Genomic DNA, 23,211 nt, shown 5'->3' on the forward strand with positions numbered 1-23,211 from the left:
GTGGGGAAAAGAGTCATTGGGGGGGGGGGGGGGGGGTGGGGAAATCCGTTGAGATGGAGAAGAATAATTTCAATCGAGCTGATGGCTGTGAATTCATGAGTGTGGCTTGGAAAAAGCTTCTTTTTTTTTACACAACAACAAAAAGGCATTGGCATATGCTTGCCTCTCTGTGCACGTGATGTACCGACTGCTGTATAGTCCGATTGTCTGTGTGTATGTGTTGAGCTTCTTTCGCACTGTACGTAGCCAACCTCGCTAATTATTGGAGGTGCCGGGGAAGGATAACAGACTCGGTGTGTGTGTGGGGGGAGGGCAGCTGTTGTGTGTGTGCATGAATGGAGCTCAAATGTGTACCCGGTGCGGTGTGTAAACATCGCCACACGTGAGACAAATGCGGCCGGACGTGCATGGTGCTGGCCACCCGCTCTCCCGTTTGCCATGCCGACCTTCATAGGTGCTCGCTAACAGCACTTGCCCCAACAGTGTGTGAAAGGCTACACAAGGGATCTTTGTCTTTATTTTCTATGTGTGTGTGTGTGGTATGACGGTCTCTGTGGGCTGTGCAGGTGATTCGAGTGGATAGCTTCAAACACCTGAGACACCTGGAGATCCTGCAACTCAACAAGAACCAGGTTCGACACATAGAGGTGAGAGACCACGTACATGCCCCAGGGGGCGGGGGGGGGGGGTTCAGACGGGGGAAGGGGGGGGGGATGTTTCTGCCCCGAACGCTTTCTAGAAGCAGTGAGCGGCAATTGCTCTCCGTACCTGGCCTGGATGGCCATCCCCTAGTCGTACTTGGCCTAAAATGAACACCTGGTCCAGGGGATCGGCAACCCTGCGGCTCAGGAGCCGCTCGTGGTGGCTCTTTAAGGCAGGCGGTGGGGAACCTTTTTTCTGCCAAGGGCCATTTGGATGTTTATAACATCATTCGCGGGCCATACAAAATCATCAACTTAAAAATTAGCCCGTTATATTTAGTCAAACATTTAATTAACTCACCCCTAATGCGACGGGCTGGAACTGCCTCTCTTTGGCGAGGCGTGTGATGATGTTAGCTGGTATTGACGATGTTGCTACTCGCAACTGCTTTTCCAGGTTTGCTCTCCTAGATTTATTGAATTTCGAGTCCCGCCTGTGGTTGCTTTGGCAGGGCCAGAGAGCCTCATACGGCCCGGGGGCCGGACGTTCCCCACCCCTGCGGTTCTTGAAATTCGCAACAACAACGAACAGAAAAAAAATGTCCTTTCTTGTTATTTTGGATGCCGGCCCCCTGCCCAGGCCACTACCGTCGGCGCAGTTGCACCGCCGGCACACTTGATAGCTGCGCCGCTACGGGAGGTGATGGCCGGCGGAGGTAATGGGGTGGGGGTGCCCGCATCCCCACAGCACCCCCTCAAACCGCGGTGCAGAAGGGCTGCGCGTCGTGTTAACGCCATGGGCGCTCCAGACCACTTCCATCCATCCGCAGTGTGCCATGCTGGCTCGAATGAATAGGTGCTTGCTAAGTGCAAACGCCACCCCGTCCGCCCGCCTCTGTCTAGGAGTCTACGCGGCGGAGCTGTCTCTTTTGTGTGGCCGTATGGATTTGTGAGATGTAACAACAACAACAACAAAAAACACAAAGATTCCCCCGAACAGCCTTGAGCGGAACGCTGGGGGGCAAACGCTGTTGTTTAGCGAGCGAGCACCTCTGATTGGCTACGTACGGTGCGAAAGAAGTTCAACGTACGTACGAAAGCCCCCGGCACGGTACACGATGGAGTGGGTGACCAACACCGCGCCCGGCCGCCTTTGTCTCCCCAGTGGCGATGTTTACCCACCGCACCCAGGTACTCATTTTAAGGCTGAGTCGACCTAGGAGAGGACCAGCACAAAGACACGCGCGCACACGCACACGCGTGCAAGGTTAGCACGGCTGCCTCCTGTCTATTTCCATGTAGCTTGGGCACAGCTGCCGGGGCACTGATGGGATGTGACAAGCGGAAACGCGCGGCTGTCTGAGGGCGCTGTTCAGAAGCACGCTTAGCCAAGACGTGCACAAACAAAGGCACAGACTAAGACCCCCCGTATAGCCTCTAACAGACTGTAGGGGCAAGTGCTGTTTAGCGAGTGGCACCTATGAAGGCTGGCACTGTGGCACACGAGGGGGTGGGTGACCAGCACCACGCCCGACCACCTTTGTCTCCCCTAGTGGTGATGTAATTACACATCGCAGCAGATACTGATTTGAGGTTGAGTCGACCTATGGGAAGCCCAGGACCGGTTCAGATAATCGTCACTGGTCTTGGCCATGAGCGGGAATCGAACCCGTGACAGTAACTTCACCACGGCGCCTGTGCCAGGCCAGGTGCACTTTGAGGCCACGTGACGTGTCGAAGGCTTGCTGACAGGAGGAGGTCTCGGGACAGAGACTGCAGGTGCCATGGGTTGGCTGACTGAGATGACCGGTAGATGTGTAGCGAGTCCAACTGAGTCGCAGACGTTATCTTGGGAGCAACACTATTTATTCACCAACTCAACATAACACAAGCTACACTTGGGTGTTGAATGCCCATCTAGCTACACTACTTCAGAACTAGATACGGTTCGCTATCCCGGCCCGGACCACAAGCTGGGTCCCGGACCGCGTGGCTAGAGGCTTCTTTTACCCGACGTGGATCTTCTTCACCAGCGACCCCGAAGAACCCTGAGCCCCTCACGGGGGGGCCCCCGTTATATCGGCCCGGGCTGGGGCTGGCCCCGCCCCTCGCCCCACCCACCTTCTAGATCTCTCGAGCTCTTTCCCGAAGGCTCCCGAGAGCTCTTTTATACCACGTGACCGTCCAGCGGCCCCCGTCCACCGGTGCCCCCCCTCCAATACAATCCGGTCACGTGTCGGCAGGTCAACCGGCGTATTCACCCCCAACGTAACCCTCGCCGGCTGACGCTCCCTCTCGCTCCCTCGCCGGGAGCCCGCACCGCGCACCGCACGTGGTGCCTCCGTGCTGACCAGCGCTCACCCAAGCCCCGCTAGGGCCGGTACTACGCCCCGTAAGCGGGCTACACGTAATGCCAACACATTATCCGCCGTGGCTTCGTAAGCCCGACACCAAACAGTGACAATCACAGTCACTACAGATGCACCACCACCAGGTGTACCCCCTATTATGCCAACTTGCTGTACTTTAGCCGCCTGGCGCTCTGCTCGTTTTTGTGAGCGTCGCTCCACTGCTCTCCTTTGTTATCACCACCACCATAACCGCTGACATCACCGCCACCATCGGTTCTCGCTCACGGCCAAAACCAGAGACGATTATCTGAACCGGTTCTGGGCCTCGCCCGAGGTCGACTCAGCCTCAAATGAGTATCTGGTGCAGCGGCTGTGTAAACATCGCCATTGGGGAGACTAAGGCGGCCGGGCGTGGTGCTGGCCACCCACCCCCTCGCGTGCTGTGCCAGCCTTCATCGGAGCTGCTACTCGCTAACAGCACTTGCCCCAACAGTCTGCTAAAGGCTATAGGGGGGGGGATCTTTGTCTTGTGGTAAGCGCCCACCCCGTGATGATCCTCGCACCGCTGAATCGCTGTGCGGAAACGCGAAGCTACGCTGGACGCCCGCTGCGTGCTTGAGCGAGTGTGCTTTGGAATCCTCTTTTTGGCATTCATTCCCGCACCTCCGATTTGCACACCGCTCCGGGTACTCAGTTGAGGGTCGATTCATACACACACACGCACAACAGCTGCCACACACACACTCAACGTTTGTTGTCCTTCCCCCGCACCTCCGATTAGTACGGTTGGCTACGTACGGTGCGAAAGAAGTTCAAAATACATACGTACACAGACTCACAGAGTCGCTCACATAGTCACTCACACACGCACACACTCACCCACCCTCTGATCAGCACGGTTGGCTACGTACGGTGCGAAAGAAGTTCAGTGTGCATACGTACACAGACTCACATAGTCACTCACCCACCCTCCGATTAGCACGGTTGGCTACGTACGGTGCGAAAGAAGTTCAACACACATGCGTGCGTGCCGGGCTCAACCGATACCAGGGAGTTTCTCGAATATTTCCTTCTCAGGTGCGTTTGCACACATCACGGAATCACGGTCCACACACGTCAACAGCAACAACAACATCAAGCCGCCGTTCGCCACTAAGTGGCGGTGACACCACCACGGAGCTTGTGTCAAGCTAGGTTCACTCTGAGGCCTCGCTGACAGGAGGTCACGGAACAGATCCGCGTGTTATGGGTTGGCTGACTGAGATGACTGGCACACACACCACCAACACACTGGGCCGTGGTGGTGGTGGTTGTGGTGTGGACGGAATGGTGGCAGTGATGGCACTGGGAGGTGATGGTGATGGTACTGGGTGGTGGTGATGTGGACGGAGTGGTGGTGGTGGTACTGGGTGGTGGTGGTGACAGTGGTGATAGTGGTGGTGATGTCAACGGACTAGTGGTGGGGACCGGCCCAGCTCAAGGGTTAATCACCACCCACCCGGCAGAGAATTTAAATTATTCATGCGGCTGTTGTGTAAAAAATTACTCTTTAGCGAGAGCACACGGGAGACACGGTAAATAATTTAGCATTTTTATTAATTCTTAATACTTTTGTGGATTTTTTTTGCTGTCATGTTTGTGAAAATAAAGGACACTCATTTATTTAAAAACAAAATTAAATCGCCGCTGTCATTGTAGGAATTGTTTTAACTTCTGCTTGCGGCGAGTGCGTCGCTCCCCACCGAGCCCTCGTGGTGCCTACTTGGGGCCCTGCCATCATCACGATCTGTCGCCAAATCATTGCCGCCACCACCTTGCAGAGGGGCCAGGTTCCCCCGCATTGTTCCACCTCAATTCCAAAATGCCATCTCTGTCTTTCCCCCTCTCTCTGTCTCGAACTCTCTCCATGCACCGTCATCTCCACACCCTGCTTAGCACACTCGGTTCTCCCTGCACCTACAATTTTGAACAAATATATTATTACTCTTTGGTTCTTTCGGTAAAGTCACGGATTTTATTTCATTTTATGCCTACGTGACTTTACGGAAATAACCAAAGAGTATAGATTCCTGCAGTCACGAAAGCTTCAAATCATATATAATTAACTTGCCTTTTGCCTGTCCAAGGACGGGTGTATTGCAGTAAATCTGAAACTTGCAAGCGAAAAGCAGACCGCGACGTCATATTCATTGCATCAATTCGTTGTGCAATTTGTAAGGCCGTGGTAACACAGAACTATTTCATTTAAAGGTTATAATCCATTGTTCATCATGACGTCCTTTTTACTTCGATGTCTTAATAGCGGTACGGAGACCGCGTGACGTGAGGGTTCTGCCTTTGTAGTGAGGGTTGTGAGTTGACGCCGAGGAGGGGGGAGGAGGCGCCTCGGCCCCCCCATGTGGAGTGACGTCACCCGTTAATTATTATTAATGGAGGGGGGGGTGTACATTTGGAGGACGTCACCTGTTCATGATTATTAATGAGGGGGCTGTTCGATGTGGAGTGACGTCACCTGCTTATGCTTATGAATAAGGGGAGAGGTTCTCCATGCGGAGTGACGTCACCCACTCATGATTATTAATGATGGGGGGGGGGGGGTCCATGCGGAGGACGTAACCTGATCATGATTAATGTTCTTGGTTCTTTCGGTAAAGTCACGTAGAATGGAAATAAAATAGTAGTAAAAACATAATTAAGTAAGATTCTCACGACGTTTCGGCCACAACACAAGTATCCTTCTTCAGGTGAATAAACAGGACTGTCCAGAAGACGGCGCTTGAGTGAACATTGCCAAGCATAGACCGCGTCTTTTAAACTGTGTGGGTGGAATTAACATATTAATTAGCATGTTACCCAGCCCCACCTCCGGATCAGAGGAGGGTGGCGGCTGGGCACACAGAAAAAAGGAAAGAAAAACGAACAGCCAAGGTGCGCTGCTCTGTCCTGTGTTGCGTTATAACTATGCTATAAACTGGACTACTATCCAATATAATATTACACCTTCCAATCTAAACTGCATGGTATAATACATCCATAGAAAAATTCCACCTTTGAATTATACAATGCGTTACTATACACTGCCCTATACTTTAGACTATAAAATATTAGACTTGTAACTTTACACTGTCTTATTTTATTAACCCCACTATATGACACACTGCTGTATATTCACTATACAATTACGATACTATATATTGCCATATGAATTGTGTTTAACATTACGATGTTATACTATTTATTATTATACCACATGCTATAAACCATACCATTGACCGTCGTGTGAAAGGTATTAAGAGGCAGTGCCAACGAATGGACTTCGGTCTGAAGGTCACCGTAAAATACAATCAATTAAGAACCGAAATGGTTTATAACATATTTCCAATGGTTACTAAGCCAGAATCCATCTTCTCAGTTGAGATGGCCTCATGCACCCGATTCAGCGGTTGCACCCGATTCAAGAGCCGAATGGCTCACAGGGCTATACCAAATAAATGAACTATGAACTATGAACGAATCTCTCATGGTAGCCGGATGGCTTGGAGAGAACTTCCGTCTTGGAGAAGTCAATGTCATGTGAGCCCACTGAATTATAACAGTGATCTGCCACGGCTGAGGAGTTAGTCCTACCGTGTTTCAAGTCTGCTTTATGTTCACGGATGCGGTCCGAGATATGTCGTTTGGTTTCTCCAATGTAGCTGCTACCACAGAGGCAACTTAGTTTGTAAACGCCCGGGTACTGTATGTCTGGGACCAGATCTTTTACAGACGGAACCAGATCACGGATTTTATGTACTGTGTTGAATCGGACCTGGATCTTGTGTTTATTCAGAATTTTGGAGATCTTTTTTGTGACCCCCGCAATGTAGGGTAAGGTGATGGTTTTCAATGACTCCTCAAGAGGATCCTTCTTCATGACTGGAGTGATGGATTTGCGGATTGTGTAGTCGGAGTAACCATGAGCATTGAGAGCTTGGTGTACGTGCTTGAGTTCACTGGCAATGTGTTCCTGGTCGGAAATGCATTGGGCTCTATGGTATAGAGTCTTGATGAGGGAGTTCTTCTGGGATGGATGGTGGTGGGAATCTGGTTTTAAGAAAGCATCCGTATGGGTTGCTTTCCTGTGACAGAGTGGCTCATTGAACCATCAGGTCTCCTTTGCCACTCTACGCCCGACCTTATGGAAGAGGTACGTGGATGACACTTTTGTCATCTGCCCACATGGCCGGCCTGCTCTAGACCAATTCCTCGACCACATCAATTCCAAACACACAGCCATCAGATTTACCATGGAGGTCGAAAAAGATGGCAAGTTACCCTTTTTGGATGTCTTAATTAAAAGAGGACTGAGATGACTGGCTGATGCACCACCTGTGCCCCCTACTGTGCCAACCTGCTGTGCTTTAGCCACCCGGCGCTCCGCTCGTTGTTGTGAGCGTCGCTCCTCCGCCCTCCGTTCTTGTTGGAGGGCGACTGCCTCCAACTGCGTCCTTCACGAGCCTCCTCCACAGAGGCCGATCTTGACACCGCTGGTACCAGTCATCGGCAAATCCACTCAGCTCCACGTCCTCCTGTACCACATCACTCCATCTCTTCTCTAGCCCGTGCCGTGCCCATTTAGCCCCCTCGATCCGGCCGAACAAAAGCTGTTTCGGTATGTGGTGGATGGGCATGCGGGCTACATGACCCAGCCAACGCAGCCTTGCCTGCCGGAGGAGCTCACCGATGGGACCGTGCCCAGATCTTTCAAGGATTTGTGAGCTCCTCACACAATCCAGCCTGGTTAAACCCAGGATGGATCGCAGGCAGGCCAGCCTGAATGTTTCTAACCGGTGAAGATGTTCCATTAGGGGGGTCCACGTTTCGCAAGCGTAGAGAAGGGAGGGAATGACCGTGGCCGAGAAGACCTGAAGCTTAGTGCGGAGCGACAGACCAGGTAGCTTCCACACAGCGTTACGCAACCGATGAAAAGATATTGCCGCTCGACTGATTCGGAGTGAGACCTCTGCTGTTAAACTGGAGCCGGTCATAAGCACACTGCCCAGGTATGGGAAACTCTCCACTCTCTCCACAACTGCCCCATCACCGATTGGGAGTTGTGGGGGTGGAGTGTCCGATGGTACAAAATACCCAGGCAGGTGCTTAGTTTTGGTGGGGCTGATGGTAAGGCCCCATCTCTTAGTAGCACGCTCCAGTCTCAGCAGCAGCATCTCCAACTCCTCCTCTGAATGAGCACCTATTACCAAATCATCGGCATACATAACATGGTTGAGCAATAGGGAGCCATCCCTTGACCGTACCCGGGCATCGATCAGGCTCCCATTATATCTGTACCATATGGAGATTCCCCCGGTACAGCTATTGAAGGCTTCACGAACTACGTGGTCAAAATAGATGTTAAATAATGTGGGAGCCAGAGGACATCCCTGTCGCACCCCAAGGTGTACAGGGAATGGCTCTGACTCCCGGCCATGTAGTTTTACCCGGGCCCGCTCACCATCATGAAGGTCCTTAATGATCGTGAGCAAAGGGTCAGGTACTCCAAAAGCACGAAGATCAACCCAGAGCCCAGGCCTACTGATGCTATCATAGGCCTTGACCAGGTCAATAAAGCAGAGATGTAGGTCTTGCTGGAATTTCCTACACCAATGCTGTAGCAGATGGACAGAAAATATGGCATCTGTGCAGGACCGCCCTTTTCTGAAACCGCATTGGGGCTCCGCAAGCTTCTCCTCAGCGTGCCTGGCAAGGCGATGTTGAATAATCCTTGCTATTACCTTTCCCGGCACACTGAGGAGTGAGATGCCCCTGTAGTTGTTACAGTCTGTGCATGCACACACATACGTACACACACACACGCGCACATACAAAGACAAAGATAAAGATCCCCCATATAGCCTTAACGGACTCTAGGGGCAAGTGCTGTTAGCGAGCACCTATGAAGGCCGGAACAGTACACGAGGGGGTGGGTGGTCAGCACCACGCCCGACAGCCTTTGTCTCCCCAGTGGCAATGTTTACACACCGCACCAGGTACTCATTTGAGGCTGAGTCGACCTAGGGGAGGCCCGGGACCGGTTCAGATAATCGTCACTGGTGTTGGCCGTGAGCGGGAATCGAACCCGGGTCGCCAGGTTCATAGCGCAGCGCGCTAACCGCTACACCACCGCTCCCTGCACATACACACGCGCACGCGCACACACGCACACGCGCACACTCACAATTCGTCCTCCACCCACCCCAGGTGGGCGCGTTCAACGGGCTGGCCAACCTCAACACGCTGGAGCTGTTCGACAACCGCCTCACCACCATCCCCATCGGCGCCTTCGAGTACCTCTCCAAGCTGCGCGAGCTCTGGCTGCGCAACAACCCCATCACCAGCGTGCCCTCCCTGGCCTTCAACCGCGTGCCCTCGCTCCGCCGCCTGGACCTCAGCGAGCTGCGCAAGCTCGATTTCATCTCCGAGGGCGCCTTTGAGGTGCCCACGGGGGAAAGAGGGGCAGCGGAGAGGGGGAGGGGGGTGGAGAGCTGGGGGATAAGGGGGAGGGGTAGGCCGGGAGGGGGGGGGGGGCTAGGTCGACGAAAGTGGCAAAGCGATGACAGACGGTCCTCGTCTTACGAACGGCCGAACTTACGAACAACCGCAGTTGCGAACTATCCACACTTACGAACCAGCTTCCATGAAATATATTTTTTGTTAAACATTGACTTAAAACGCGACCTCTCGCTTGCAAATTGAACCGCGGCGCTATTTTGTACAGCCGAGTGATGCAAATGAGTCCGCCTTGTGCTGGGAGTGGGTGTCTGCGTGGGCATTGCAATGCAGTCGATGACTGCGACTTACGAGCAGGCCGACTTACGAACGGGTCTCGGGAACGAGCTACGTTCGTAAGTCGGGAACCGATCGTACAGCCGCGTCTCGCTTTTAACAATGGGTATCCATTGTACCGGATATCCATTGTAATGTATATGCATACATAACCCCCACCCGCCTGGAAATTCGTACCTGATTGGCTCATAAGTGACGACATCACGTTTGCTGTTGTTATTGTCTTTGCTCGTGCCGCGTTTGCCAACTCCTTCAACCCCACCCACACCCACCCCCACAGGGTCTGAGCAACCTGCGACACCTGAACCTGGGCATGTGCATGCTGCGGGAAGTGCCCAACCTCTCGTCGCTGGGGCGGCTCGAAGAGCTGGAACTGTCCGGCAACCGCCTTGAGCAGGTCAAGTCGGGCTCCTTCCTGGGCCTCTCCAACCTCAAGAAGCTGTGGCTCATGCATTCGCAGGTAACGGGCTCGAAGGGGTCAGCCGGTGTCATTAAACCCGCCAGCACCCGACACAGCCCAATTAGAAAAGGTTCGTCGCGTAAACAAAACGCAGCGTTACCCCCCCCCCCCCAACGCCCACCAACCCCTTTGCGTCCGTAGGTAATACGGAGGAAGAATAACAAAAGCAAAGAATCCCACCTGCCTCCACCCCCCGGCCCTGTGTACGAGGCTGCACACGGATTTTGCGTGGCAGTATAGCTTTGTGTAATGTATTACAGACTCGGGCGGACGTTGTGTGTGTCGTCGATGGGAGAGAAAACAAATGAATGGGTTCTGGAGAAGGCTGGTGTTGAAAGAAAACTGTTAGAGGTGATAAAATCGGGAAAGCTTAGCCTACTACTACTATGGGCACGTCATGAGAAAAAAATTGAATTTGTTTGGAAAGCAGATTATTTGTTCATTTCGTCCGCTTATCCTTGTTGAGGGTTGTGGCGGTAGCAGCGTGTTGGGTAGTGGCAGTCCACACCTCCTTTTTCCATGGCGACAGATTCCAGCACTACACGGCGAAACACTACTATACGCTACTATACACTACTACACTATACACTACACTATACAACTACTACACTATACACTACTATACACGACGCTACTATACACGATACTACTATACACTACTACACTACACACTACTACACTATACACTACTATACACGACGCTACTATACACTACTACACTATACACTACTACACTATACACTACTACACTATACACTACTATACACGACGCTACTATACACGACACTACTATACACTACATTATTATACAATACACTATACACGACACTATACACTGCTACACTGTACACTACTACACTATACTACTACACTATACACTACTATACACTACACTACTATACACTACACTACTGTACACTACACTATACACTACACTCTACACTACTATACACTACTACACTATACACTACTATACACAGACTCTAGCTCTTCCTGGGGAATTCCCAGGCGTTCCCAGGCCAGCCGAGCGACGTCGTCCCACCAGCAGCGTGTTCTGTGCCGGCCCCGGAGTCTTCGCGGATTATGCACGGCACAATGCCAGGGACGAGGAAGACCAAGGATGCCAATGGATGGATAACATCAAAGCATGGACGAGGCTCACGCTGGAACAGACAGTGAGGATAGCAGAAGACAGAAGTCAGTAGCGATGGATTGCCCACGTTTCGGCCAAGCCTCGGATCGAGGATGGCTGAAGACGAAACAACAAATGTATTGCAACAACAATGACACAAAGATCTCACGTGCGTGGTGTGTGTGTGTGTGGCAGCTGTTGTGCGTGTGTGTGTATGAATCGACCCTCAAATGAGTGCCCGGAGCGGTGTGCCAATCTGAGGTGCGGGAATGAATGCCAAAAAGAGGATTCCTAAAGCACACTCGCTCAAGCCCGCAGCGGGCGTCCAGCGTAGCTTCGTGTTTCCGCACAGCGATTCAGCGGTGCGAGGATCATCACGGAGTGTGCGCTTACCGCAAGACAAATATCCCCCCCGTATAGCCTTTAGCAGACTGTTGGGGCAAGTGCTGTTAGCGAGTACTGCCTATGGAGGCCAGCTAGGGCACACAAGGAGGGCGGGTGGCCAGCAATACTAACACATCGCTCCCTCGTCTTGTATGCAGGAGGATCATTGGTTCGATCCCGACCCTGACGATGCCTGCTACTGTATATTTGGAGTTTGCGTCTCTCTCTCTCTCCACCCGTGGTGTTCGCGTGGACTTTTTCCGGGTCCTCCGGTTTTTCCCCGCCACATGTAGAATCAACATCACGCGTTTAGAGTATTTGGCTGCTGCTAAAACCTTTCCACGTGACGATGATGATGACAAGCCGCCGACTTTGTTGAGCTATCATTTGTTGGCTAGGTCCCTTATGAAAAAAGCGCTACGTAGCAGCTCAGCGGGGCATTACCTGGTAAAATAAGAAATAGTTTAATTCAGATTTACTCACCAGATTTATTCCCAAATCGTCGTGTTTTTGGACCGGCGTGTCACGTGGAAATGAAATCCATTCGTGGACTCGCATCCCCCGTTGACGGTGGCGGTTGATGACACAGACGCCACCGCCACCACGGAATAATTCCCCGGCGTCTACTCGCAGTCTCAAATCATTGTTGTGGTGAAACGAAAAACAGTTTGGTTTCAGTTTCGATCTCTGCCGACGTCCGCTTGCACCCCCCTCCGCAACCCCCGAAACAACCCAGGTGCGCCTGATCGAGCGCAACGCCTTCGACGACCTGCGCTCGCTGCAGGAGCTCAACCTGGCGCACAACAGCCTCACGTCGCTGCCGCACGACCTCTTCACGCCGCTGCCGTCGCTGCAGCGCGTCCACCTGCACCACAACCCGTGGAACTGCGACTGCGACGTCCTCTGGCTCAGCTGGTGGCTCAAGGAGAACGTGCCCACCAACACGACGTGCTGCGCCCGCTGCCACTCGCCGCCGCGCCTGCGCACGCGCTACATCGGCGAGCTCGACCAGAGCCACTTCGTGTGCTACGCGCCGGTCATTGTCGAGGCGCCCCTCGACCAGAACGTGACCGAGGGCAGCGCCGCCGAGCTCAAGTGCCGCGCGTCCTCCACGACGTCGGTGAGCTGGATCACGCCCAACGGCACCATGATGACGCACGGCTCGTACCGGGTGCGCATCCTGGTGCTCAATGACGGCACGCTCAACTTCACCAACGTCACCGTGCAGGACACGGGCCTCTACACGTGCCTCGTGAGCAACTCGGCGGGAAACACCACGGCGTCGGCCACGCTCAACGTAAGCTCGTCGTCGGCGCAGCAGGCGGCCGGCGGGCCCGGCGGCGAGGGCTCGAGCACGTCATACTTCACCACGGTGACCGTGGAGACGAGCGAAACGAGCAATGAGGAGGTCGGAGGAGGAGGAGGCGACGGTGGAGGAGGTGGTGGCGGAGGTGCAGGTGGTGGTGGTGGTGGTGGACCGGGCGGCGTAGGAGTGGCACAGGCGGGTGGTGATGACGGCGCCGGTGGTGGTGGCGGCGACGGTGGCGGTGGTGGAGGTGTCGGAGGCGGCGGGGGCGGTGGTGGTGGTAGCGGCGGCGGCGGCGGCTCCCGTTCGGAAGGAGAGAGAGTCGGCACCGGCGGTGGCGTTCGGTTCGGGGCGGGCGTCGGCGTAGGCCGGAGCGCGCCCAACGGCAAGCTGGGCCCCACCCCGTCGAGCCACTGGAACAACAGCCTGGTGGTGGTCACCTCCTCCACGCCGGCGTCGGCCAGGAGCCGCCCCGTGGGCGTCGAATTTGCCGGCACGCGGGCGCCCGACCGGGGCTACACGGTGCCCATCTCCGACGGCGGCGGCGGCGGCGGAGGCGGCGGGGGCGGAGACCCCTCGTCGACCATGGCCGGGCTCGACGAGGTGATGAAGACGACCAAGATCATCATCGGCTGCTTCGTGGCCATCACGCTCATGGCGGCGGTGATGCTCATCGTGTTCTACAAGATGCGCAAGCAGCACCATCACCACCACCACCAGCAGCAGCAGCAGCAGCACCATCACCACCACCAGCACAGCCAGCAGCAGCACCACTCGCTGCAGCAGCAGCAGCAGCAGCAGCACCACCACCACCACCACGGCCTGGCCACACACCTCCACCACCACGGCGGCGGTGGCTCGGGCGGAGGCGGTGGCTCCGGTGGGCCCCTGCACCTGGGTGGAGGAGGGGGCGGCGTCGGCGGCCTCCACCTGCACCACCACCTGCACCACGGCGGGCGGCACGCGCCGTCGCGCGCCATCGAAGTGATCAGCGTGGACGATGAGCTGGTGACGGGCGCCACCCTGGGCGAGGGCCTCATGATCCCCCCTCCTCCTCCCGCGCCTCCTCCGCCGCCTCCGCCCCCTCCTCCTCCTCCTCAGCCGCCGGCGCCTCCTGCCGCCGCGTCCGTTCCCGGAGCGCCGGTGCCCGCCCCGTCATTACCGCCGATCCTTCCCACTCTTCAGCAGCAGCAGCAGATGCAGCAGCAGCAGATGCAGCAGCAGCAGATGCAGCAGCAGCAGATGCAGCAGCAGCATCATCAGCAGCATCAGCAGCAGAGTCCTCCTCCGCAGCACATGCAGCCCGATGGTGATGCCGAGCGCCAGCTCATGTTGCTCAAGAGCAACCACCACCACCAGCAGCTGCACCACCAGCAGAGTCTGCTCGATTGTGAAAACCACAACGACGGTGGTACCGCTGGGCTCGGAGGAATCGTCGGCGGACTCGGGGATGGCGGAGGCATCCTGGACGACCCCTTCTCCAAGATGACGCAGAGCCTCGGCATGGCCCTGCAGGCCATAGGCGGAGAGCACGAGGGCCACCTCCTGGCGGGGATGAACAACAACACCATGGTCGGGGTCGGGGTCATGGCCCCACCGCAGGGGCCCCTGGGCGCGCTGCACTGCTCGCTGCACGAGCCGCTCCTCATCCGCACCAATTCCAAGGACAACATTCAGGAGACGCAGATATAGGTGGATTCGCTCGGTGTGTACAACTGGTTGGGGGTGGGCATGGGGGGTGGGCAGGGGGTGGGTTAGGGGAGGTCAGCCGTGGGCTGCCGAGTCTTTGTGACGTTGGAGCGCGTCCCCGCGGATTGGTTGGAGCGAGGCTCCGCGTGGGGCGCGCGTGGCTCCGGGTCCGGCAGCGCTTGTCTTTGTCGGCTCGCATCTCCGCGCAGATGAGGAACTCTCCAAAGCCACCCACCCCACCCATTCCACCCCACCCACCCCGCGACCCCCCAAGAAGTTCGTCTCAACCTCTGTTCAACTTTCACGGTGGCTTCAACAACGGAGGCTGTGAGTGAACGCGGTCAGTGCCGTAGACTTCCGTAAAAGTTCGCGCCTTCAAAGCGACGAGCTACTACCCCCCTCCCCCCCCCCCCCAACAGCCCCCCGTACAGTCCATGCGCGCTCCCTCGTGTACTCCCGCCCCCTCATACCCCCCCCCCCCTCTCTCGACGGGGGATAGCGTACGCGCGTCTCCGTTAAGCGAGAGCAGCTCGCGATTTGTACACCCTCGACGGGTTGGGGAGCTAAGTTCGAGCCGTTTATCGCACCTCGTTCTCGCCAGTTAGCGACCGGACCGTGCATTCAGTGGGTGGGCGGATAACTGAGGTCTGGGGCCAGTAGTATTATTATAATAATAATAATAATGACGACAAGTGAAACATCATAGAATATTTTAGCGGGGGGGCGGGCAGGCGGGCGGGCGGGTTGGGGGGCCACGATTACTTTGTCTTTGCTTACTTTATTGAACCCTCTTAAAGGGAACACGTTTGAGAGAGACGGTAGAGAGTGGGGGAGGGGTGGGGTGCAGCGTGTTTGTTTGGGGGTACAGCGAGAGGGGGTGATGCCTGCGGTCCGTGCACGCTTGGCGGCGGCACCCGTTGTGACTTCCGGCCGGATATTTCAATCTGCACGGCCTGACCGTTGAGATTCGTCGTCTTTGCCTCTCCCTCCGGTAACACCAGATTTTTTTTTTTTTAATTTTAAATATCTCCCCGCACGCGACGGATTAAAATTAAAACAAAACCACGAGCGAATCTCGGCCGAGCATTGCCCCCCGCGAGAGCAGGGGCTTCTCTGAGACGGGACCCTTTTGCCTCGAGTGAAGAGGCCTTTTTCTGGAATTAAGAGTGGCAAAACGGGGGCCGTCCCATAGGAGGGGGGGTGAGGGGCAAATCCTTCAAACTAAACCGGAAGGGTTCCATCTGACACTGTGACGTTGATGTGCGCCCCCCCCCCCAACCCCCCAGGGCGGTCGCCCCGATTCGCCGTACACCCTAGGGGGACGGCTCTGGTGGCAAAGTGCGGATGGGTTGCCGAGTTGGGGGTGGGTGTTGCATCGTTCTCGTCCGTCATTAAACAGCGTTGTCTCTTGATTCACAATGGGTTTTTTTGTAGGCTGGAACGTCTTGTAGAGTGGATCGTCTTGTAGAGGTGTAATGTCGATTGAAAATTAAAAAAAAACCTCCACCATCCGACAGATCCAAATTGAATCGAGTTGTCACGTGGGTGAATGTGCCGGCTCGTTTTGGTTTTTCATCGACACGTGGAAAGGCAAGCGGCATTTTGACAAATTGCGTTTTTTGCGGAGGTTTCGCTCGAGATTTCGTGAAACAAAATTAGGCTTTTTCTACAGGCCAATTGATTTGACAACCAAAATCGAGGTTGTCATGCGCGTTTAGCCCATCACGCGTCAACTTGACCGGCTCCGTTTCGGTACAAAATGTATCAATATAATAAATATACCCTTCCACTTACGCGACGATCTAGCACACAATGTGTCCAATTATGAATCAAAGCATCGGTCGTGAAAAAAAAAACCCACTCGTGAAAGGAGCGTTATTATATTTTTGTCGTTGTTGGTTTTTTTGTTGTTGTTGTTAACGTCCCAGAATGCCACGTGCTTTCTGAGCCAGAGTTTCGGGAATTTTAAAACAACCGCTTGGCAGTGGGCACAAAACCCTCACCACCTCCCCCGAGAGTGAATCCTCACCAAGCTGCTGCTGCTTTGCCAACCACCGTGGGAAGGGTGGCGAGGGAGAGTTGAGAATTATGACTGTGGCCCTCGCCTCGTCCGCTGTAGACATTTATTTTTTGCTCCCAAGTGATCTAGCAAACAAGCTCGCTCATTAAACACGCAAACCACGCAGATAGCCTTGACAGACTGTTGGGGCAAGTGCTGTTAGCGAGCAGCAGCGCCGATGAAGATCAACACGGTATACGAGGTGGTGGGTGGCCACCACCACGCCCGGCCGCATTTATCACCCTGGTGGCGATGTCTGCACACCGCAGGAAATATTAATTTGTGGCTGAGTCAACATAGAGGACGCCCAGGACAAGGGCACACGTGCAAGGGCATCACGGTTGGCTCCTGTCTCATTCCACGTGGCTTGGGCACAGCTGCCAGAGTCGACCTAGGGAAGGAGGCCCAGGACTGGATCAGATAATTGTCACCCGTGTTAGCCGTGAGCGGAATCGAACTCAGGTCGCCGGGTTCGTAGCGCAGCGTGCTAACCGCTACACTACCACTCCCCATAACATATATACACACACATACACACACACAATCACACACGCGCGCGTCTCACCCAGTACAGAATCTTCGTCTCACCCAGTACAGAATCCTCGTCTCACCCAGTACAGAATCCTCGTCCCATCCAGTACAGAATCCTCGTCTCATCCAGTACAGAATCCTCGTCTCACCCAGTACAGAATCCTCGTCTCACCCAGTACAGAACCCTCGTCCCATCCAGTACAGAATCCTCGTCTCGTCCAGTACAGAATCCTCGTCTCACCCAGTACAGAATCCTCGTCCCACCCAGTACAGAATCCTCATCTCACCCAGTACAGAATCCTCGTCTCACCCAGTACAGAATCCTCGTCTCGTCCAGTACAGAATCCTCGTCCCACCCAGTACAGAATCCTCGTCCCACCCAGTACAGAATCCTCGTCTCACCCAGTACAGAATCCTCGTCTCACCCAGTATAGAATCCTCGTCTCACCCAGTACAGAATCCTCGTCTCACCCAGTACAGAATCCTCGTCTCACCCAGTACAGAATCCTCGTCCCATTCAGTACAGAATCCTCGTCTCGTCCAGTACAGAATCCTCGTCTCACCCAGTACAGAATCCTCGTCTCACCCAGTACAGAATCCTCGTCTCACCCAGTACAGAATCCTCGTCCCATCCAGTACAGAATCCTCGTCCCACCCAGTACAGAATCCTCGTCTTGTCCAGTACAGAATCCTCGTCCCATCCAGTACAGAATCCTCGTCTCACCCAGTACAGAATCCTCGTCTCACCCAATACAGAATCCTCGTCCCATCCAGTACAGAATCCTCGTCCTATCCAGTACAGAATCCTCGTCTCACCCAGTACAGAATCCTCGTCTCACCCAGTACAGAATCCTCGTCCCATCCAGTACAGAATCCTCGTCTCACCCAGTACAGAAGTACAGCTCTCGTCTTGTTAGGGTTCCTCAACGACGAACTTGAACGACTATAACGTGGCCTTAATAACACCAGCGGGTGACTCGTGCAGGCTATGTTGGGGGGGGGGGGTGGTTGGGGAGGAGGACGGTTTTGGAGTTTGGGGGAAGGGACGGCAGGGCGGGGAGGGGGAAGTGGGGGTGGGGGTACAGGGACTCCGCTACTTCCGAACATTCGACTTACGAACTTTCAGAGATACGAACAAACATGTCTCGTATGTTCAGTTGCCTGTTCGGATCTAGAGTTCAACCACCGCGCAATAGATGGTGGTGGTGGCATCTACATCTACAGAACGTGAAGAACCAGTGGCATCTACATCTGCAGAACGTGAAGAACCAGTGGCATCTACATCTGCAGAACGTGAAGAACCAGTGGCAACTACATCTGCAGAACGTGAAGAACCAGTGGCATCTACATCTGCAGAACGTGAAGAACCAGTGGCATTTCTAGATTTAAAGCTTTCGTGACTGCAAGGATCCATACTCTTTGGTTCTATTTGGTAAAGTCACGTAGGTAAAAAATAAAACAACAAAAATCACGACGTTTCGGCCACAACACAAGCGGCCTTCATCGGGTGAAGGGATCAGGCTGTCTCGAGGACAGCGCTGGAGTGAAACACAGCCACGCTCAGACCGCGGACCTTTAAGCTGTGTGCGAGCAAACAAGTGGTCCTGACAAAGAAATTAGCATTAAAATTAGCATTTGATTGGCCGATTTTATAAAAGAGGTGGTGTACGTGCCGGTGGACTTGCCGTTTGGCGCGGGGGGGGGGGGGAGTTTACCTATTGATGGTGTGAAAAGGGAATTTTTAAGAGCTGCGAAAGTTTGGGGTACCACTACTTGAAAAATATACTGTACCATTGAAATTAGTTTAATGTTTAGTTCGATTTGGAACATCTTTCCAATGGTTGCTTAATTTGAAACCATCTTCTCGGTTGAAATTGTGTCTGTGTTTGTAGATCTGAATTGCCTCGTGAACAAATCTCTGATAAAAAAAACCCGTGGGTTTGCAAAGAACCTTGGTATCGGAGAAAATTATATCGTGATCACCCACAGCGTTGTAACAGTGATCAGCCACGGCAGAAGAATTCGTTTTGCCGTGTTTCAAATCTTTGTCAGGACGCCTTGTTTGCTCGCACACAGCTTAAAGGTCCGTGGTCTGAGCGTGGCAGTGTTTCACTCCAGCGCTGTCCTCGAGACAGCCTGATCCCTTCACCTGATGAAGGCCGCTTGTGTTGTGGCCGAAACGTCGTGATTTTTGTTGTTTTATTTTTTACCTACGTGACTTTACCGAATAGAACCAGTGGCATCTACATCTGCAGAACATGAAGAACCAGTGGCATCTGTAGAAGGTGAAGAACCAGTGGCATCTATATCTACAGAACATGAAGAACCAGTGGCACCTACGTCTGCAGAACGTGAAAAACCAGTGGCATCTACATCTGCAGAACGTGAAGAACCAGTGGCATCTACATCTGCAGAACGTGAAGAACCAGTGTCATCTACATCTGCAGAAAGTGAAGAACCAGTGGCATCTACATCTGCAGAACGTGAAGAACCAGTGGCAACTACATCTGCAGAACGTGAAGAACCAGTGGCATCTACATCTGCAGAACGTGAAGAACCAGTGGCATCTACATCTGCAGAACATGAAGAACCAGTGGCATCTACATCTGTAGAAGGTGAAGAACCAGTGGCATCTATATCTATAGAACATGAAGAACCAGTGGCACCTACGTCTGCAGAACGTGAAGAACCAGTGGCATCTACATCTGCAGAACGTGAAGAACCAGTGGCATCTACATCTGCAGAACGTGAAGAACCAGTGGCATCTACATCTGCAGAACGTGAAGAACCAGTGGCATCTACATCTGCAGGACATGAAGAATCAGTGGCATCTACATCTGCAGGACATGAAGAACCAGTGGCATCTACATCCACAGAAGAGTATACAACTTTTTAAGCCATTCCCCGTGTTTAGTGTACAATGCCGTAGAACACGTTTGGAGTTGACAGGAGTAAAATTGGACTTACGATCAAATCGACTTTCGAACAGACCTCTGGAACCTAACGCGTTCGTAAGCAGAGGAGTCCCTGTAAAGGGGGAGAGGGGGTAACGGGATGATGCATAGATGGGTTCATGAATTAGAGACAGCGACTTCACTCATCATCACGCGGCGGGGGGGTGTATCGGTGTTGGAGCGACGCCTTGTACGACACGCGCCACGCTAATAGATGTATGAGCGCCTCCGATTAGCACGGTTGGCTACGTACGGTGCGAAATAAGTTCAACGTACACACACGCGCGCATACAACGTAATGCGTTAACACCAATGGTATGTTTCAGTAAACGAAACAAAAAAATTACCACAGATATAATGTGTGGCTTTTCAACTCAAGAGTAGTATATTTTAAATTGGGATACGTGGTAAGTAAAAAAAAATATCATAACCTTACCCCCGCAAATAAATATATATCTTATGAAAACCAATATAAGTTAAATTCTTATTGTATATCAATGACCAAAAAAGTCAACGTATATATTTGTGAAATACACAGCGGTGATTGTGCGTGTGTATGTGTTTGTCAATATACAAATACATATAGGCCTCGCGTAGACGACGCATCGATGGATGTTTAGGATTTAAAAAAAACACGTGGCGTTCGGTGACAGGCAACTTCTATATTTTTTCTGAAATCAAATACCTTGCAGAAGCATCGCCCAATCGTAACGGGGCATGAATACAATCTCAACTTACACAACAATAACTACAAACGGCGATCGAGATAATTTACAACGTAGGCTTTCGTAGCGTTATAATATTATACTATTAGAATTTATATTATATCATACTATTAATACTATGATTAATACTATTCATACGATGATACTATGAATACTTTGATGAATACTATGATACTATTAATACTAAGATTTAAAAAAATAGGAGATGTAAACTGCCTCGCTTGGTACGTAGGAGGTCGTGGGTTCGATCCCGACACTGACGCCTGCTGCTGTATATTTGGAGTTTGCATCTCTCTCATCATCATCACGATGGCCAGGATATGTTAACTCCCTCGCCCGGTATGCAGGAGGTCGTGGGTTCGATCCCGACCCTGACGCCTGCTGCTGTGTGTTTGGAGTTTGCGTGTCTCTCTCTCATCATCATGGCTAGGAGATGTTAATTACCTCGCCTGGTATACAGGAGATCGTGGGTTCCATCCCGACCCTGACGCCTGCTGCTGTATATTTGGAGTTTGCGTCTCTCTCTCATCATAATCACGGTGGCTAGGAGATGTTAACTCCCTCGCCCGGTACAGGAGGTCGTGGGTTCGATCCCGACCCAGACGCCTGCTGCTGTATATTTGGAGTTTGCGTCTCTCTCCCCGTGGTCACGTGGATTCATCTCCGGATCCTCCGGATTTTTCCCTCCACATTGAGAATCGACGTCACGCGTTTGGAGTAATTTGACTGCTATACATTTCCACGTGATGATGATAAGCCACCTTCGTTGAGCTATCATTTGTGACCAGGTCGCATCTGAAACAGATCTACTGTCTCGCTCAGTGGGGGGGCCTTATCTGGCCAAAAAAAAATATTTTTATAGTTTAGTTTGATTTCCCCAATTGCTCGCGCGGCGCGTGACATCGCAGACAAGACGCGCGATCATCGCCGCCGTGATCCACCAACCCCTGCGTGGTGGCGTAGCCCCCAGCAACAGCGGAGGGCAGGGAAGCGAGTAAACGCGGCGATTGTGGCGCAGCTGGGCGGCGCAGACGGCGCATTGGCCGGCCAATCTGAGTGTCGGGTCGGTTCCTACGGCAAACGTGGCTCTCGTCCCGTGAACTCCTCCGGCCAGTTGCAGCGAGAGAGCCTTCGACGCTTCGACGAGAGGGCCTCAAAAGTGCACCCAGCCTGCCGCAGACGCAATTTCGTGACGTCGCCGGCGCGTTTGCGGCGAATGGCGGCGGCCGCCAAAATTGGCTGTTGGCCCAGCTCACAATTGCCCGTGAGGAATTGTCAACGTGACAATTTAGACGAGCGGAGGCTTTCGATGGCAGTACACTCAGTATGCTCTTTTGGCGGAGTTAAAATGGTACAGAATCCTCGTACACAGACAACAACAAAAAAAAGAAACAACACGCAAAAGCCGTTCGTTGTTATTGTCATTATTATTTCTTGACACGATTTGGGGATAATGAATTTATTGCGGCAGACAGAAATAAATGCGCGAAATTGCCCAAGTGCATTTTGTACTGACTTGGAAGCCGAGACTACGAAGCTGAACAAGGGTGGGAGAGGGGGCCGGAGGGGGAGGGGAGAGAAGGTACGGGGAGGGGGGGGATGTGCGAATGACAGCAGGTAATTGGGGTAGAACGCACCGTGGGGTGAACTCGACCTCCACGTGAGATTCATGCACCACCCTCCCCACACCAACCCCCCCCCCCCCAAACCACCACTCCACCACTCCACCACCCCACACGTCGCTCATCGCTCCAACAATGATGGCAATTTTTTTAGTTTAACCGCAGCCAGGCTGTCGTGGGTTTTTTAAACCTGCAGGAAGGTCTCCTAGACTTCATGCTACTGTCACGGCGTTCATATTCCGGTATTGAGGGCGCCGCGGTGGCTAGGAGATGTTAACTACCTCGCCTGGCATACAGGAGGTTGTTGGTTCGATCCCGACCCTGGCGACGCCTGCTGCTGTGTATTTGGAGTTTGTGTGTCTCTCTCCCCGTGGGCGCGTGGATTTAACTCCGGGTACCCCGCCCCCCCCCCCAACTCGACGTTTAGAATCAACGTCACGTGTTTAGAGTGTATTTGTCTGCTACAACATGTCCACATGATGAGAAGCCACTTCTATTGGCTATCATTTGTGGCGCAGGTCGCTTCTGTAAA

General features: G+C 53.3%; 1 protein-coding gene across 2 annotated transcripts in view; it reads left to right on the top strand.

Annotated features, from left to right (window-relative positions):
• Positions 1-14,833, top strand: part of LOC116944416 (uncharacterized) — a 245,475-nt gene extending 230,642 nt beyond the window's left edge. For both annotated transcript variants that reach the window (XM_076068480.1, XM_076068481.1), the window contains exons 4-7: positions 567-647; positions 9,233-9,466; positions 10,098-10,277; positions 12,530-14,833. In XM_076068480.1, the coding sequence (XP_075924595.1) occupies positions 567-647; positions 9,233-9,466; positions 10,098-10,277; positions 12,530-14,791 (2,757 nt within the window). In that variant the 3' untranslated portion in view covers positions 14,792-14,833. The remainder of the gene's footprint in view (positions 1-566; positions 648-9,232; positions 9,467-10,097; positions 10,278-12,529) is intronic.
• The last annotated feature ends 8,378 nt before the right edge of the window (positions 14,834-23,211 follow it).

Source organism: Petromyzon marinus, chromosome 21 (genome assembly GCF_048934315.1).
Source record: "Petromyzon marinus isolate PM22_M1 ecotype Great Lakes invasive population chromosome 21, UKy_Petmar_22M1.pri1.0, whole genome shotgun sequence".
Taxonomy (NCBI): Eukaryota; Metazoa; Chordata; class Hyperoartia; order Petromyzontiformes; family Petromyzontidae; genus Petromyzon; species Petromyzon marinus.